This window comes from Bos indicus x Bos taurus, chromosome 12 (genome assembly GCF_003369695.1).
Source record: "Bos indicus x Bos taurus breed Angus x Brahman F1 hybrid chromosome 12, Bos_hybrid_MaternalHap_v2.0, whole genome shotgun sequence".
Taxonomy (NCBI): domain Eukaryota; kingdom Metazoa; phylum Chordata; class Mammalia; order Artiodactyla; family Bovidae; genus Bos; species Bos indicus x Bos taurus.
This window is the reverse complement of record NC_040087.1, coordinates 33777457-33794845: the sequence shown is the minus strand read 5'-3', so window position 1 is coordinate 33794845 and position 17389 is coordinate 33777457. Positions and strand designations below refer to the sequence as shown.

Genomic DNA, 17389 nt, shown 5'->3' with positions numbered 1-17389 from the left:
GAAGCTCCAACACTTGGGCCACCTGATGCAAAGATCCAGTTCACTGGAAAAGACCCTGATGCTGGGAAAGATCGAAGGTGGGAGGAGAAAAGGGGCAACAGAGGATGAGACAGCTGGATTGCATCACTGATTCAATGGACATGAGTTTGAGTAAACTCCAGAGATAGTGAAGGACAGGGAAGCCTGGTGTGCTGATGTCCATGGGGGTCACAAAAAGTCAGACAGGACTTAGTGACTAAACAACAGCACTCTGACATACATGCATATGCACATCTATGGACATAAATATATGTACACTTATGTCTACCTGTGTGTGTACACACATTCTGACACTTTCTGCCCACTTAAGAGGAGTATTCCCACTCCCACTTTGGAGATAACAGGTGTAGACGATGCACTGTGTCTTCGATGTCAGGGTCACTGCTGACTTTAGGCTTCTTTGTGGGCGGCATGAGGTTGGGTGCCTGGAGCACAAGGTGATGTGTGCTGAGACATCACATGGGGCGGGGGTCTGACAGACAGGCCTGTAACTAAAGGAGCCATTCATTCTGCCTGTGCGGATGCTGTTGGAGAAATTTCAGGGCTTGCACTGAGACCTCTAGCTGTCACCTGACTCCCTGGATGTGCTCCCGGGTCCCTGGCGTCAACATGGCTGTGACCCTGAGACCCGGCCAGTGCAGCCTGCACTCCAGAGTCCCAGGTGCCAAGACGCCATGGAATCTGGGGCTGTAGGGCCCTCCCCAGGCCTATGAGGGGGGCTGGCAATCTGGTCACAGGTCGCTTTGCTTTCTTTTTCTGAAACTGCTTCCCCCCGATTGTATTCTTTTCAGGCCTCATCATACCTGTAACCACCCCTGCCAACACCTGTCCCTGGTCTGTGTGCAGGTGTGAAGGCCTACTTTGTTGTTGCTGTTCACTCAGTTGTATCTGACTCTTTGCAACCCTGCTGACTGCAGCACACCAGGCTTCCCTGTCCTTCACTATCTTCCAGAGTTTGCTCAAATTCATGTCCACTGGGATCGGTGATGCCATCCAACCCTCTCATCCTCTGTCGCCCCTTTACTCTGCCCTCAATCTTTCCCAGCATCGGGGTCTTTTCCAATGAGTCAGCTCTTTGCATCAGGTGGCCAAAGTATTGGAGCTTCAGCTTCAGCATCAATCCTTCCAGTGAATCAGTTCAGTTCAGTTCAATCACTCAGTTGTGTCTGACTCTTTGAGGCCCCATGGACTGCAGCACGCCAGACTTCCCTGTCCATCACCAACATATTCAGGGTTGATTTCCTTTAGGATTGACTGGTTTGATCTCCTTGCACTCTCAAGAGTGAAAGCCTGATATTTTCCGGTTATTTTTTAGTACATCCTGAGTTATATATCATCTACTGTTAGTGTACCCACCTTTTGAAAGATGAGTAAGTCCTAAATAACATTAAAGCACATTGTGAGAATAGATATACTTTCTTTTGCATGTAACCTCTTCAATAAAGCTTCCTACAGCTCCCACCTCCTAAAGTCTGTCCCCTTAAAACTGTTGTCACGGAGCCAGCATTTGGTCACTGTTGAAGAGCAGGTTTCACTGTTCTTAGACAAAGTTCCTGTTCACAGCAGTTCCAAAAGCCTCCCACAGGCTGTGGAAAGGATGCCAAACCAAAGCAAAATTTCAACAACAGCCAATATAGAGAAGAGGGAGGAAAAACTCAACACCCCAACTGAGACATGAACAAAGGAAATGAAGATGGTCCCAGTGAAAGAAAATGCAATGGCCCCAAAACACTCAGCATTTATTCTAGACATGAGAAAGTCCATCACAACTGTACCAGGATAGCGTTCTCCATGAGACACGCAAAGATGAGGAGTTTGGTGATGCCGTTTTAGTGAGGGGGCGGGAAGCAGGTGGTCTCTGGGGTGGGTGCCAGTGGGGACTACAGCCACAGAGGACAAGTCGGTAATAGCTGAAACTTTATGATGCCTGTAACATTTTGTTTTAGCAAATCCATTTCAAGAAGTTTGTTTACTGGATAGCCTAATGCAGGGGTCAAATGATCCAAGTTCACAATTATTCACTGAAATACGAAAATAACCTGATCCTCATCACCGGGGAGCTGGTTTATACAGTATGCCACCATAGAACAGAATGCTAAACAGCCACTAAAAAGAATTAAAAAGGTGGAGCCAACACAAAAGTCCATCGACAAAAAAAAAAAAAAAAAAGTCCATCGACAGATGAATGGATTAAAACCAATGCAGTGTATACATACAATGGAATATTATTCAGCCATTAAAATGAAATGACATTCTGATATATGCTACAATATGGATAAATCTTGAGGATATTATGCTAAGTGAAATAAGCCAGACACAAAAGGACACCATTTGTATGATTCTGCTTACTTTCAGAGGGCTTCCCAGGTGGCTCAGTGGTAAAGAATACACCTGCCAGGCAGGAAACAAGCTTTGATCCCTGGGTTGGGAAGATCCCCTGGAAAAGGAAATGACATCCCACTCCAGTATGCTTGTCTGGGAAATCCCATGAACAGAGGAGCCTGGTGGGCTACAGTCCATGGGACTGCAAACAGCTGGACATGACTTAGCAACTAAACAACAACTTATTTTCAGATAGCTGGAATAGTCAAATTCTTAGAGAAAGTAGAGTGGGCTTAACCAGGGGCCAGGGGAGAGGGAGTTAGTATTTGATGGGGATGGAGCTTCAACTGGAATGATGAAAAGTTCTAGGGATAAATGGTGGTGATGGTTGCATAACAAGGTGAATGCATGTAGTGCCACAGGATTGTACACTTGAAAATGGAAAATTTAATGTTATGTATATTTTATCACAATAAAAATAAAAGAATGAGTGTTCTTATGTACTAATATGAAATACATCATTAATATATCTTCATATATCATAATATATCAAGTATAATATATTAATATCACCTCTGAAATATATAATTAAGTAAAAATAAAAGATCCATAATACTATGCATACCATCTCATCACTTGTGTAAAAATAGAGGGGAATAGAAGAAAATACACTTCGTTATATAGGTGCAGACTTTTTCTGAAGCATATGGAAAAACTGGCAATACCAGCCATTCCCAGGGGTGCAGCAGGGTGACCCAGAAAGGTTAGTGGGGTGAAAGGCTGCAGGAGAGAGGAGATTACTTTTCAGTAAATGTTGTTTCATATCCTCTAACTTTGTAGCATATAAATAAATTATATAAACTTCTTATTTAAAAATTAAAACAAAAAATTTTAATTAATACACTTTCAAATTTTTTCAATAGTTTTTTCTTGATTTCCTAAAAACTCCATTTATCTCACTATGATAATCCATGTTTAAACAATCAGCTTATTACAAATAGATTCTTTAGTAAACTATTTGACTATATCTTTATGTTCAATTAGCAATTAAACTATCAGGAACACCAGATTTTTCATATAAAAGAGGCTATTGACTCCTAAGCTTCCAAATTTAAAGTTCCACTGAAAAGTATAGTTTTTACAAGAAACTCTATCATTCATTAACATTCTTTGAAAATTCTTTCACTTTTCTCATTTTTTAACAGGAAAAAAATGTCTTAGGTCACTATCTAAAGGAATTTGCCCTTCTTTTTCTTTTCTTTTTAGACAGATTCTCACTGTTGATGGCATTTTAATTTTTCTTGTCTGTTATCCTCATATCCTAATGTATGGCTTGCAGTGTAGCTTTGAAGACTGGCCAATTTGAAATTAAAATTTGTACAAATCTTATTTATTGTGGGCAAGAAAACTATTTATACTTTAGCTCATCAAAGTATCAAACTTTCCAAATTCAGGGTTTCACCTCCCAATTTGTCAACACTTAATTGCATAACCAAATTATTACTGGTCAAATCATGTCTTTTAGGGGGGAAAATGCCTCATTCAGTGGCTGATTGCCTGAGTTGGCTGAAGCCAAACAGTGTTGGAAGAATGATTTGTTTGGGCAGATTCCCAGAGCTAAGAGTGATTAATACAATATTTAATGTTAGAAGTGTTTCAACTTTACTGCAAAAAATATATTCCCATAATCAGGGGAACTGCTGATTTTCACAACATTCCAGCTGTCTTTTATCCCACAAAAAGTGTGTGTATCTCAGAGGCAGTGTGATTTCTTGTTTTCAAGTTACATACGTATTCAAGATCTAGACAGGAAAAATATTTCCTGTCTCCCCCGTGAGGTTGGACACCAGCTCTGCCATTCAGTCAGCGTGTCCTCTGAGAGGTGACGTAACTTCTCTGTGCTTCACCTTGATAGCCCCAACACAAAAATGACCACAGCTCCAAATACCATGTACTTTCTAGAGTAAAAGTCTGGTTCAGAGTCGGTGCTCATTCATGTCATTTCCCTTTCTTTATAAAAAAATATGATATGTGTTTATACTAGGAATTAAGTGTATCCCAACACTTTTCTCAAAACTGTAACCAACACAGTCAGAAGTTTTGCTAATTTCTCCTATCTGGTTGTAACACTGGTGAGATGGAACTAGTTATCTAAGTATTGAGTTAGAATTCCTTTCCCCTGATACAGGGAAAAGATAAAAGTGCACTGCTTGGATCTTGGGCAGAAATGTTTTCAAGGAGAAAACTGTACATACATCTCATGCTGATGCTATGGGTACATTCAGCTTATAAACCGAAACATTCTTACTTAACTACAGATCAAAATACACATTTTTCCTAAAGTTTGGTTAATTGGAAGCTTTCGAAAAATGTGTATGTGGATTTTTCTTTTTCCTTTCAAAATCAATAAATATATAATTAGAAAGGGGCAAAAATTTCTAAAACACCACATTTACTACCTAGATAGAGACACAGCCATTACAAAGAAACCCGATAAACAAGACTCCAAGATGATAAATTCCATAAACTGAGAGATCTATATTCACTGCTGCTGCTGCTGCTGCTGCTAAGTCACTTCAGTCGTGTCCGACTCTGTGAGACCCCATAGATGGCAGCCCACCAGGCTCCCCCGTCCCTGGGATTCTCCAGGCAAGAACACTGGGGTGGGTTGCTATTTCCTTCTCCAATTCATGAAAGTGAAAAGTGAAAGTGAAGTCACTCAGTCGTGTCCGACTCTTCGCAACCCCAGGCAAGAGTACTGGAGTGGGGTGCCATTGCCTTCTCCGCTATATGCAATTAGTTTCCATTTAGTTCAGTCCTCCTGTTCATTTAAAGTATAAATTCAAAATACCAAAACTTCTCAAAATTTCCTACTCAGTGTAAAATGATGAAAATTGTGCTTCCCTTCGTGTTTGCTGTAATTCAGTGGACAAGAAGATCCTTCCACGTTCCCAATCCTTCCACGTTTATTGGCATTTCCAATAAAGGAAATGCCAGGCACTTGAGCTGGGGAAGGAGATCCAACCAGTCCATTCTGAAGGAGATCAGCCCTGGGATTTCTTTGAAAGGAATGATACTAAAGCTGAAACTCCAGTACTTTGGCCACCTCATGCCAAGAGTTGACTCATTGGAAAAGACTGATGCTGGGAGGGATTGGGGGCAGGAGGAGAAGGGGATGACAGAGGATGAGATGGCTGGATGACATCACTGACTCAATGGACGTGAGTCTGAGTGAACTCCGGGAGTTGGTGATGGACAGGGAGGCCTGGCGTGCTGCGATTCATGGGGTCGCAAAGAGTCGGACACAACTGAGCAACTGAACTGAACTGAACTGAGCTGGGGAAACATCCCGAGACACTCTCCTTGAGATGGAACGTAATAACCACAGAAACAGTCTCCATGGCCTGATGGTTTTTCAAGACTGAGATCTCACAGCCAAGACATGGAAGCCAAGAACATCCGGAGACAATTTTATTCTTACAAGGCATGAACCAAAAGAATAAGTTAAGGAAAACTAATTCTCACCTCTACATCTGTCCTGGTGAGACTTTCTCAGCGTTATGTGGATTCAGGGAGGTAAGACCATTATTGACTATGAGGGTCTCATGGGGCCACCAGGAGACTCACTGATGGGTACTTGACAAGCACATAGGGTTCTTAGAGGTGACACATTCCGTTTTAGGCTGTCTTTTAGAAAGAGCAGAATTCCAGAACACAATGAGACTTCAGAAATCATCTAATCAAGTCCCTCCTCTTAACAGATAAAAAAAGATCTCTGGGAACTTCACTTGCTAAAATATGTTAATTTGTGTTAGAGATGACACATTCACCCAGGTCTCCCCATCTTCCTCTAATACTCGTTCCTCCATGCCTTGGCTCTCCAAATAAAATTCTCAGCTGCCCTGATCTTCACATCACAAAGGCTTGCTGCTCAAAAATACATTTCACCTGCTTCAGGTTCAGAATACATTTTCTTTACAAATAGGATAACAGAACAGATCCTGGGCCAGCCCCAAATACCTAGCACAAGCACAGGAAGCAGTTTTTGCTAAAAATCAGCTGCAACCCTAAACACCTGGGACTTCCCTGGTGGCACAGTGTATAAAGAATCCACCTGGCAATCCAGGGGACATGGGTTTGACCCGTGATCTGGGAAGATTCCACGTGCCTTGGAGTCACTAAGCCGGTGTGCCACAACTTCTGAGCCTGTGCTCTAGAGCCCGCACATCTTAACTACTGAAGCCTGAGTGTCTAGAGCCCCTGCTCCGCAACAAGAGATGCTACCACAGTGAGAAGCCCGTGCACCTCAACAAAAAGTAGCTCCCACTCATGGCAACTAGAGAAAAGCCAAAGCCCATGCAGCAACAAAGACCCAGTGCAATGAAAAACAATAAAACAACCTAACTCCCTACAACAGAATTGACTGCACAAACAGCAATGGAATCAGAGACTCAGCTTTCCCTGCCCGGGACCCTCCAGCTGCAAATCTCTGCTGTCCATCATACAGGGGAGGTGGGCCCCCCTGGGTGAGGAGTGGGGAGTTCAGTCGTGGGGAGTTCAGTCATGGGGAGTATGGGCCATAACCCCAGGGGACACACCTGTATCCCAGAGCTGGCCTCTCAGCAACATGTGTTTTTCTTTCCCTCCATCTCCTGGTAAGAGTCAATTGCCAGTGCTCCATTTTGTCACCACCTTGGGTTTGGACGAGGACTTTTCTCCTCTCTGCCCTGCTGTGGCCATCCACACAGCCTCCTGTTCTTATGTTGCCTATATATCCTTCTGCCCTTGAAATGAACACTCAGGCAGTCTTTTTAATGGCTTTCCAAGGATTTGTGAACTCTGTCAGTGAGGAGAGAGTTTAATGGCTCCCTCTTCTGCTCCTTCAGCCCTTTCCCTCCTGTTTTTCCTTCAAATCCTGATGGAGTCCCAGAAGCATAAAGCAAATGCTGTGGCCAGATCCACGTTGGTGTAAACACGTCCAATCTAGATTTCTTGAGCATCCTCAGTGGAAAAGCAGGAAAGGAACAGGTTAGGAGGTTGGGGTGATGGGTACTTGAAGGGGATTCACATCTGGGAAGCCATGCTGAGAAAGGGATGCAGTTGCCTGGCCGAGAACCCCTTGAGCAGCTGTTACTGCTGGCTTCCCAGGTGGCTCAGAGGGAAAGAATCCACCTGCCAGTGCAGGGGACCTAAGAGACTCGGGTTCAATCCCTGGGTCAGGAAGATCCCCTGGAGGAGGAAATGACAACCCACTCCAGTATTCTTGCCTGAAGAGTCCCATGGATGGAGGAGCCTGATGGGCTACAGTTCATGGGGTTGCAAAGAGCTGGACACGACTGAAGCGACTTCGCACGTGTGCACCTATGTTTGGGTGCACGACAGGGCCTTTGATTGTGCTTTCTGATTTTTCATGTCTGTTTAGCCTGAACTAGAGTATCAGCTGCTTGAGGAGGAAGCCCATGACATGTCTTCTCACATCCTGTAGCCTAAGAAGACCATGAGTCACTCATGAATACTCGATGAAATCCTGGGAACCTCCAGGCTCCTTCCAGGTCATGACCTTCTCAAGTAGCTGAAGGAATGAGGGGTACTTCACCAGGCCAAGGAGTCACAACCAGCTATGAACAGTAGCTTCTCCTCACTCTTCATGCATCCGTGTTGGCATCTTTCCTCCTAACTTGAGGGGAGTGCCTCTAAGGGGAGTTTTAATTAAAAGTGTTCTAGAAGCAGCCGTTGAACAGATCAACCCACTTTCTGGACCTGTGCCAGCTGATTTGCACAACTGACTGAGGAGAAACGTCTGGCTAGGATCAGAAGGGGAAACACACAGTTCTGCCCTTCAGGAACTTGCACTAACTCCCAAGGCTGACTTTTCAAACTCCAGGCGCTGGCATTCAGCCCCTCACTAATGAAGTACACTTTGCTCTGAGAAGGAGGCCTTCTTTTTTGGCTGAGATAACAATAGCTGGTCAACACAAGCCTGTTTCTGAACCCACCCATCATGGAAGCTGCTGGATCCCATCCAAAGAGCTCATTTGGAAAGCTGCTGGTATTCCTGGAAATGCTTCTCCAAGCATAAGGGATATACATTCTCCAGTAAAGACATTTCATATCAGAGTCCGCGGTCTCACAATTGGAAGTAAATACAACAGCCGTCAAAAATCACAACTCAGGACAGTGCCATAAAGACATAAAAGTGTCCGACTCTTTGCGACCCAATGGACTCAGGACAGTGCCATAAAGACATAAAAGTGTCCGACTCTTTGCGACCCAATGGACTGTAGCCTGGCTCCTCTGTCCATGGGATTCTCCAGGCAAGAATACTGGAGTGGGTTGCCATGCCCTCCTCCAGGGGATCTTCCCAACCCAGGGATCGAACTTGGGTCTCCCGCATTGCAGGCAGATTCTTTACCATTTGAGCTATCCAGGAAGCCCCAAAGACATAAATAACAAGGCACAACTTAGGACAGTCTGGGGCAGCTGTCCTGGGATTGTGACGGCAACAGATTCTTACAACAGACAGAGTTCCCATTCAATTTACCAAAACGAGCAAAGAAACGAGCTATTAATACTAAGACTCTTTTAGCAAATGACCAGCTATTCTAGGCAAAAAAAGTGGACAGCCACACTCCACCTTTTCTGAAGACAGAATAGGAAGGATATCAAGGAGACAGACAAAAGTCCTTTGAGAGCCTGACAACTGGTGAATGTTGAAATCTCTGTTGCAGGAAATTCTGGAACTTTCTTGGGCCATCTTGAAACCTTGCCTGGATTCCTGGCCCCCTGAGGCAGGTCTTGTGGGGTCCATCCATGGGCCAGCACTGGCCACAGCACTGCAGGCTTCCCTCTGGACCTGGATACTCTATGACCACAGCATTTTAATAATTTGAGCCTTTGCAAGCATTCCAGTTATAACCTTGTAAGTTGTTCAGTGCCTCAGAGCAAACCTTCAGATTCTTATGGCCACCTTCCAGAGCCTAAAACACAATGCCGAGCATATCTTGTTAGAAATAAGCATGGAAAATGCCGTGCAGAGGGAAGGCTGCCCTGGTTTTTATCTTCATGGTTCTGAGGGTTGTAAAACCTATGCTTCCCTGTCCTTCAGTACTGTGACTTCGTGTGTATAGGATTTATCATGCTTCACAGGCAGTGCCTGTGACTCAAATCAGTCCACAGCTCAAAAAGGCAGCCACATCTCACCCAGTAGCAAACACGGGGTCATGATCAGCTTCGTCTGCCCTGTGAAAACGTGGCAAGGCGGGAAGCTGGCCCTGCAGAGGTGAGAGTAAAAATAAACTACGTAGCAGGCTAAATACAGAAGAACTCAGTTCTGAATCTCTTTCTTTCCAGTGGAATATACTGATGTGAAAAATTGCCACAACTCACCCAAACATTGATTGGTGCCAGGAGAGAAAACTAATGGGAAGTATACAGCAATTGAAATAGGTCTGGTCTTCAGAGTTATAGACCAAGTTCACTTTCCTTAGTCTCTATTACGGGATAAAATGAGCTCCCTTAAAATTCATATTGTTGAAGTCCTAAACCCCAGGACCGCTGAATGTGACTGTATTTGGAGATGGGGCCTTCAAAGAGGCAATTAGGGTAAAATAAGGTCAGATGGGTGCTGTGCTATGTCAGCTTGAGTCGTGTCCAATTCTTTGCAGCCCCACGGTCAGGCTTACTCTGTCCATGGAATTCTCCATGCACAAACACTGGAGTGGGTTGCCATTTCCTTCTCCAGGGGATCTTCTTGACTTAGGGATTGAACCTGAGTCTCCTGCATTGGCAGGAGGGTTGTTAACCCACTGAGCCACCTGGAAAGCCCCAAATGGGTGGGCCCTAAGCCAATATGACAGGTGTTATAAGGAGAAGAGATTAGAACAGAGACACACACTCAGAGCACAGACAAGAGGCAGCACCGTTCAGCCTAGGGGAGAGTTCTTGGCAAAAACCAGCCTTGCTGACTGCCGGCCACCACAGCTGTGACACGTGGTCTAAGCCAGCCAGTCCAGGATACTCCATTACAGAAGCCCAGGAGACCAGCACACCTCTCTCTCTGGGTCTCCTCACTACCAGTTCTAAACTCTGGCTCCTTCTTTCATAGACTTCATTTCACTCTTTTCCTAACTCTTACTTTCTTTTGCTCCACTGAGCCTGGCTCCATCTCCTCCTTCCTTCTTTCTGCTTCTTTCTAGTCTTTTAAAAAAAAGTTCCCTCCCCTTCTTCCCAGACAGAGGTGGAGCCTGGGGGTGGTGACGGGGAGACAAAGGATTTTGCACGCAGCCTAATTGGGTCTGTCGAGAGGCTCAGGCTTGGTCCCCAAAGCTCACGGGTGTGTCTGCTTTGCAAGGGCATCACACAGAATCACCTGCCCTCATCAGAAGATGTGACTCTCCCTTTCTGGGTGACTCTGACCAAGTCACTCAACTTTTCTGAGTTTCTGTTTTCTCATATATTGAAAAATGGTGATGCAAATTCCTGTGAAGGGGTTTAGGACAACTCTCCCCAAACGTGCCACTTTGGCACATGGATTGTTTTGCGCTGAAGACAATAAGGCCCCAAAAGACTCAGGAGGGGCTTTTGACCTCCCCCTCACCTGGTGCTAGTGGTAAAGAATCCACAGATCCTCTTGCAGATGATGACAAACAATGTCACAGAGAGTCCTGTGGATGGAGGGTGGTGATGGTAACACAACAGTGTGAATGCATATGGTGGTTCAGTGGTAAACAACCCGCCTGCCAATGCAGAAGACTTCAGAGACCTGGGATCAATCCCTGAGTTGATAAAGATACTCTGGAGAAGGGAATGGCTACCCACTCCAGTATTATTGCCTGGAGAATCCCATAGACAGAGGAGCCTGGCACCCTATGATCCATAGGGTCTCAAAGAGTCAGACATGACTAAAGCAACTTAGCATGCATGCAACTTCCTACAGGAATTTAGACTGAGGCCTGACTCAGAGAGAGGGTATTACAGAGAGAACTGTTATCTGAATGACTGATCTGTACAGCAGAGCAACTACCAAACTTACCAAACATCTGTTTTCTCATTGTCCTGGGAATGCCCCTTGCCCATGGAAGCCTCAGGCCCCCATCCCATTCCTCAGCTCAGGATGTTACAGAAGCCTCAGCTCCCAGACTTGTCCTTGGGTCTCACATCTTTGGGGCTCTTCTACATATATAACTAAATTTGTTTCCTCCTGTTAATCCTTCTTATGTCAACTCAATTATTAGACTAGACAAAGAACCCAGAAGGATGGAGGAAAAAGTTTTCCTCCCCTACACTTGCATGGTTGTTGTGAGGTTCAATTAAGATAACACACTGGAAACTAATTTATGTACTAGTCACCAGAACTCTTGTTAATTCTTTTCTTACCTTTTGCCATAAAAAGCCTCTTGATGAGAGTGAAAGTGGAGAGTGAAAAAGTTGGCTTAAAGCTCAACATTCAGAAAACTAAGATCATGGCATCTGGTCCCATCACTTCATGGGAAACAGATGGGGAAACAATGGAAATAGTGTCAGACTTTATTTTGGGGGGCTCCAAAATCACTACAGATGGTGACTGCAGCCATGAAATTAAAAGATGCTTACTCCTTGGAAGGAAAGTTATGACCAACCTAGATAGCATATTGAAAAGCAGAGACATTACTTTGCCAACAAAGGTTTGTCTAGTCAAGGCTATGGTTTTTCCTGTGGTCATGTATGGATGTGAGAGTTGGACTATGAAGAAAGCTGAACACCGAAGAATTGATGCTTTTGAACTGTGGTGTTGGAGAAGACTCTTGAGAGTCCCTTGGACTGCAAGGAGATCCAACCAGTCCATTCTGAAGGAGATCAGCCCTGGGATTTCTTTGGAAGGAATGATGCTGAAGCTGAAACTCCAGCACTTTGGCCACCTCATTCGAAGAGTTGACTCATTGGAAAAGACTCTGATGCTGGGAGGGATTGGGGGCAAGAGGAGAAGGGGAAGACAGAGGATGAGATGGCTGGATGGCATCACCGACTCGATGGACATGAGTCTGAGTGAACTCCAGGAGTTGGTGATGGACAGGGAGGCCTGGTGTGCTGCGATTCACGGGGTGGCAAAGAGTCAGACACAACTGATCGACTGAACTGAACTGATAGTTAATTAATTTGGATAAAAATTTCCATCTGCAAAGTAGGTACTACCTAGAATTTTAGAGTGTGGTGGCATGAAAAAAAATTATAATTTCTATGACTCTGAATATACATATTTTAAAGGATTAATTCTACTCTATATCTCATTGACCTGATAAAGTTTTTTGTTTCTCCCGCCAGTTAATAATTATGAAGAACGTTGTACTTGGTATTAAGAGGAGGATTCTAGAGACACAAAAGATCTGGTTTCTGCAATCTGTTCAGGAAAATAATATTTTAACTGTAAAAACATTTATAAAATTATTTTACAGTGGTTTTCAGGGCTGTGATGGGGTGTAAGTAGCCAAATCTAACTGCAGGTCAAGCCAGATACAAACCTGAACTTTCTAGGACAACTTTTCAAAGGGCAATTTCTAATTATCACCCATCTAAAGACAATGCCAGGAAAGACTAACAAATCTGATTGAAAAGATTTAAAATCAAGAAAGATAATACATACATGAATGATAATTAAGTATATGTTGCTAAGTCACCTCAGTCGTGTCCGACTCTGTGCGACCCCATAGATGGCAGCCCACCAGGCTCCCCCGTCCCTGGGATTCTCCAGGCAAGAACACTGGAGTGGGTTGCCATTTCCTTTTTCAATGCATGAAAGTGAAAAGTGAAAGGGAAGTCGCTCAGTCATGTCTGATTCTTAGCAACCCCATGGACTGCAGCCCACCAGGCTCCTCCATCCATGGGATTTTCCAGGCAAGAGTAGTGGAGTGGGATGCCATCGCCTTCTCCAAACTAAGTATATATTTTGCTTTAAAGAAGTCTAATTCTGTAACAGTTTGTACTATAGAACCCTTTAATACACAAGTACCTCCAATATCCTTAAAACATGATTTTAATAACCAGATCTTAATTTTCTTATTAACTTCTTAGGAACCCCTGAAAAAAAAAAAAAAGATTATTGATGACAGCAACAGTCCAGTAGGAAAACCATACCTTCTTCAAAAATGAAATTGATATCTGATTTTTCAAATACCTTGCTTTAGAAACAGTTCAACCAAAAAGAAAATGACATAGGTTTCTTTTGTGCGTGTGTGGAAACTCACAAACTTCAAAGATAATTTGGTTTGTAGGGACATTGGGTCTAATGGTTTAACGCTTCAGAATCAGGATGTCATAGCAACCATGCTTGAATTTAGATCCTGACTTAACCACTTTCTGACTTAAGTCCTAGGGAAAATCACTGTACTTTTCTGAGCATCACCTTCCTCATATTCTCAGTGGATACCTTTGCCTTGAGACAGCAAGCATGGTCAGGGCATCGCCTCCTATCATATATATCATATAACAGAGGCCATTCTGGGTGGATTCCTAAGTGAGAAAGTATCAAAGTGGATTCTGATCACTTACCAGCCTTTGCCTCTCCCTAAACAGTGAGTTTTTCTCATTCAACTTTGCCCCTCTCACCACTCACTCCTTTTCTCTGAAGTCCAGCAAGATACACAGCATGGATTAGAACCCCAACCCATGTCTGATGAATGAATACACGAATAACTAAATAACACATAGATAAGTTTTAAATGGAGGCAGAGAAAGAAAGAGCCTGGTGTGTGGAATACATTTTAAGTACTGGTAGCAGATCCATGTCTTTGGCAAACAATTTAAATCTGGAGAAATAGATGAAAAATGCAAAAAAAATCTCTTAGCTATAGGAGGATAAAAGGAAGAGAGTAGGTGCAAGTCCTCCTGCAGCTGTCAGTCACTGCTCTGAAAAAGGTTATTCAAATTCTTTGCCAATCTTTTTCTGTAGTGTATAGCTAAAACAATCTTTAAAATAACAAGCCAAAATTATCCAGCACATTTACATGTAAAAAAATACCCAATAAGGGGCTTTCCTGCTGGCCCAGTGGTGAAGAATCCATCCTGCAATGCAAGGGACATGGGCTTAATCCCTGGTCCAGGAATATCCCACATAACTTGGAGCAACTAAGCCAGTGGGCCACAACTACTAAGCCTGTGCTCTAGAGCCCAGGAGCCGCAACTACTGAAGTCCACGTGCCTAGAGCCTCTGCTCTGCAAGAGCAGCCACGGCAATGAGAAGCTCATGCACCACTACTAGAGTAGCCTCTGCTTGCAGCAACTAGAGAAACCTCCTGTGCAGCAAAAAAGCCCCAGCGCAGTCAAAACATAAAATAAATAAATCTTTTTTTTTTTTTTAAGGGAAAAAAGAGAAAATACCCGGGGTGGGGGGAGGGGAATGAAGTTAATTCTCTCACATACTTTTAAAGAATCATGTCTCTCTAAAACATTTTAAGATGCAACTGTCTGAATTTTAATATTGTGTGTGCTTTACTTTTGCAAAGATTTTTATTAATATGCCCAAAAGGCCGATGGTCCATTCGTTTTCATGAATCCAAACCAGGTTCTCTATTTAGTTTTTTTAAGTGATAATAATTAAGGGATATCCACGTAAACGAAGAAACAAAAATACTTCTTTTTGTTATTGCTTTAGAAAGGATATCTTCTAACTTTTTCACGTCTTCCTTCTGACCACAATCCAAGTATTTTCAAAAACAGAGTATTAAAGCATCGAGTAGGCGGTAACCTAGAAGCCTGATTACCTAACAACGCTGCTAATAGGCTGCAGTTACCCTCAGAGCCGAGCGTCAAAGAAACATCAGACTTTATGGCTGGTCCTCTGAGCAGCTTCCGAGATGCCGCGAACCCCTCCCAGTGTTCCCCGGTCGTCTGGCAACCTGGGCACGCCGCGGTTTCGACCCCGCCCCCCGCTACCATGGCGACGCGGGCTCCGGGTGGTGCTCGAGCCTCCCAGACACAACTCCGCGCTTGCGCTGCACCTGCTGGGGCCGCGGCAACTCCTCAAACCTCCTGCTCTGCCAGTGCTGCGGCCGTGCTCTCACGCCGCTCCTTCGCCTACTCTCAGCGTCGCTTTAGAGTGTGAACGGACGCGGGATTTCAACTACCTGCTGCTTGGCGATCCCCTCCCCAAGAGTGAGGGCGGAGGGACCGCCGGCGCAGAAACCCGCTTACCTTTCTCAGCATCCCTCCACGTCAGCGGGGTCTCCGGCGGGATCGCCCACCCCGCGCCGAGCTCGGGTGGGTAGGAGGTCACGGGGAAACAGAAGGGGAACTCGGCCCCGGCGGGCGCCGCCGCGAGGACACCTGCGTCCCCGTCATTCGCACGACAAAGGGGGGACCTTCGGCTGCTTGGGCGGGAGACGGTGAAGAGGTCCGTCTGCTACCTTCCCGGCCGAGTTCAGACGGGGCTCCGAAGGGCTGTTCAGAAGCCACGTTTCCGGAGCGACCAACATACAGGGACTCCTCTGCCGCGGCGAGCACGCCTCCGGGACTCCGGGCTGCGCTATTGTTCGCCGGCAGCGCAGGGCGTGGTGGAGGCTGGGGGCGGCCAAAGCCGTTAAAGGCCGACAGAGGTTGAATTTCTTGCAGGGCTTTCCTCTTGTGCTTCCTCTCAGCCTCTCGCGGTTGCATATTCATAAGGAGGCGGGGCCGCTTGCATCTCTTTTGAATCCTCGGGGTTGATGAAGTCCGGGCGAAGTGGAGATGATTTCATTTGGAAACAAACACTAAGAGGAGGACAGGGTGGGGAAGGAGTAACATAAGTAAGCAAACAGAGGGGTCCTGTTTCAGTCACCCCCCCATCCCCCCAGGCATCCAGGGCACACACATGCACACACAGGACCTTCCTCAATTCCTGAACTGAGCAAAGGAAGCTTCAGGGAGAGTCTCACTAAGTCCCTTGGTCCTAACTGTAGTAGTAAACTAACTGGGGAATTTGGGGGCACGGATTTTTAACAGATGATTTGATCTATGTGCTCTTTCCTCATGCCAAACAGAGCAGTTAAAAATTATATATGCAGACCTTACTCATTACATCAAGTTTATCAAATTTCATTATAATCGTATGCTTTTAATGTGGTGCAGCCCTTCACCAGGCTTTAAAAAAAAAAAAAAAGATTTTTCTGGGCTTCCCTGGTGGCTCAGAGGTAAAGAATCCTTTTATCTGCCAGTGCAGGAGACACACGGAGAAGGCAATGGCACCCCACTCCGGTACTCCTGCCTGGAGAATCCCGTGGACGGAGGAGCCTGGAAGGCTGCGGTTGATGGGGTCGCTGAGGGTCGGACACGACTGAGCGACTTTACTTTCACTTTTCACTTTCATGCATTGGAGAAGGAAATGGCAACCCACTCCAGTATTCTTGCCTGGAGAATCCCAGGGACGGGAGAGCCTGGTGGGTTGCCATCTATGGGGTCACACAGAGTCGGACACGACTGGAGTGACTTAGCAGCAGCAGCAGCTGCAGGAGACACAAGTTTGATTCCTGGTGGGGGTAGATCCCACATGCATCAGAACAGCTAAGCCCATGCCCCACAATTACTACCACAATTTCCCCAGTCTTAACAAATGGTCCTCCAGAAGGGCTTTTCGTTCCTCCCTGAAATGTCCACCAGGAGCATCATCACTGAATTATATCACAGACTTCAGATCTAGCTGCCCCTCATAGCACAGGAGGTCCCTGAGGAGGTGACCTGAGGAATGCAGAAACTCTTCTGGGTAACACTTGACCCCCAAACGACCTGCTTTCACCACGGAATTCACTTCTCTGTGTTAAAGTCCTGTAGAGAAATCCCTGTTAAGATGTAAGTTTGTTAGCCAAAAGAGGCGACCCGAGCTAATTTCCCCTCACTATTTACAGCTGGTTCGGAGAAGGCAATGGCACCCCACTCCAGTACTCTTGCCTGGAAAATCCCATGAACGGAGGAGCCTAGAAGGCTGCAATCCATGGGGTTGCTGAGGGTCGGACACGACTAAGCGACTTCACTTTCACTTTTCACTTTCATGCATTGGAGAAGGAAATGGCAGCCCACTCCAGTA

The 17389-nt window shown here is 45.1% G+C and overlaps 1 protein-coding gene across 2 annotated transcripts in view; it reads right to left on the bottom strand.

Moving 5' to 3' along the window:
* The window catches only part of SPATA13 (spermatogenesis associated 13), a 233084-nt gene extending 217443 nt beyond the window's left edge, over positions 1 to 15641 (bottom strand). For both annotated transcript variants that reach the window (XM_027557566.1, XM_027557569.1), the window contains exon 1: positions 15526 to 15641. In XM_027557566.1, the coding sequence (XP_027413367.1) occupies positions 15526 to 15537 (12 nt within the window). In that variant the 5' untranslated portion in view covers positions 15538 to 15641. The remainder of the gene's footprint in view (positions 1 to 15525) is intronic.
* Positions 15642 to 17389: the final 1748 nt, after the last annotated feature.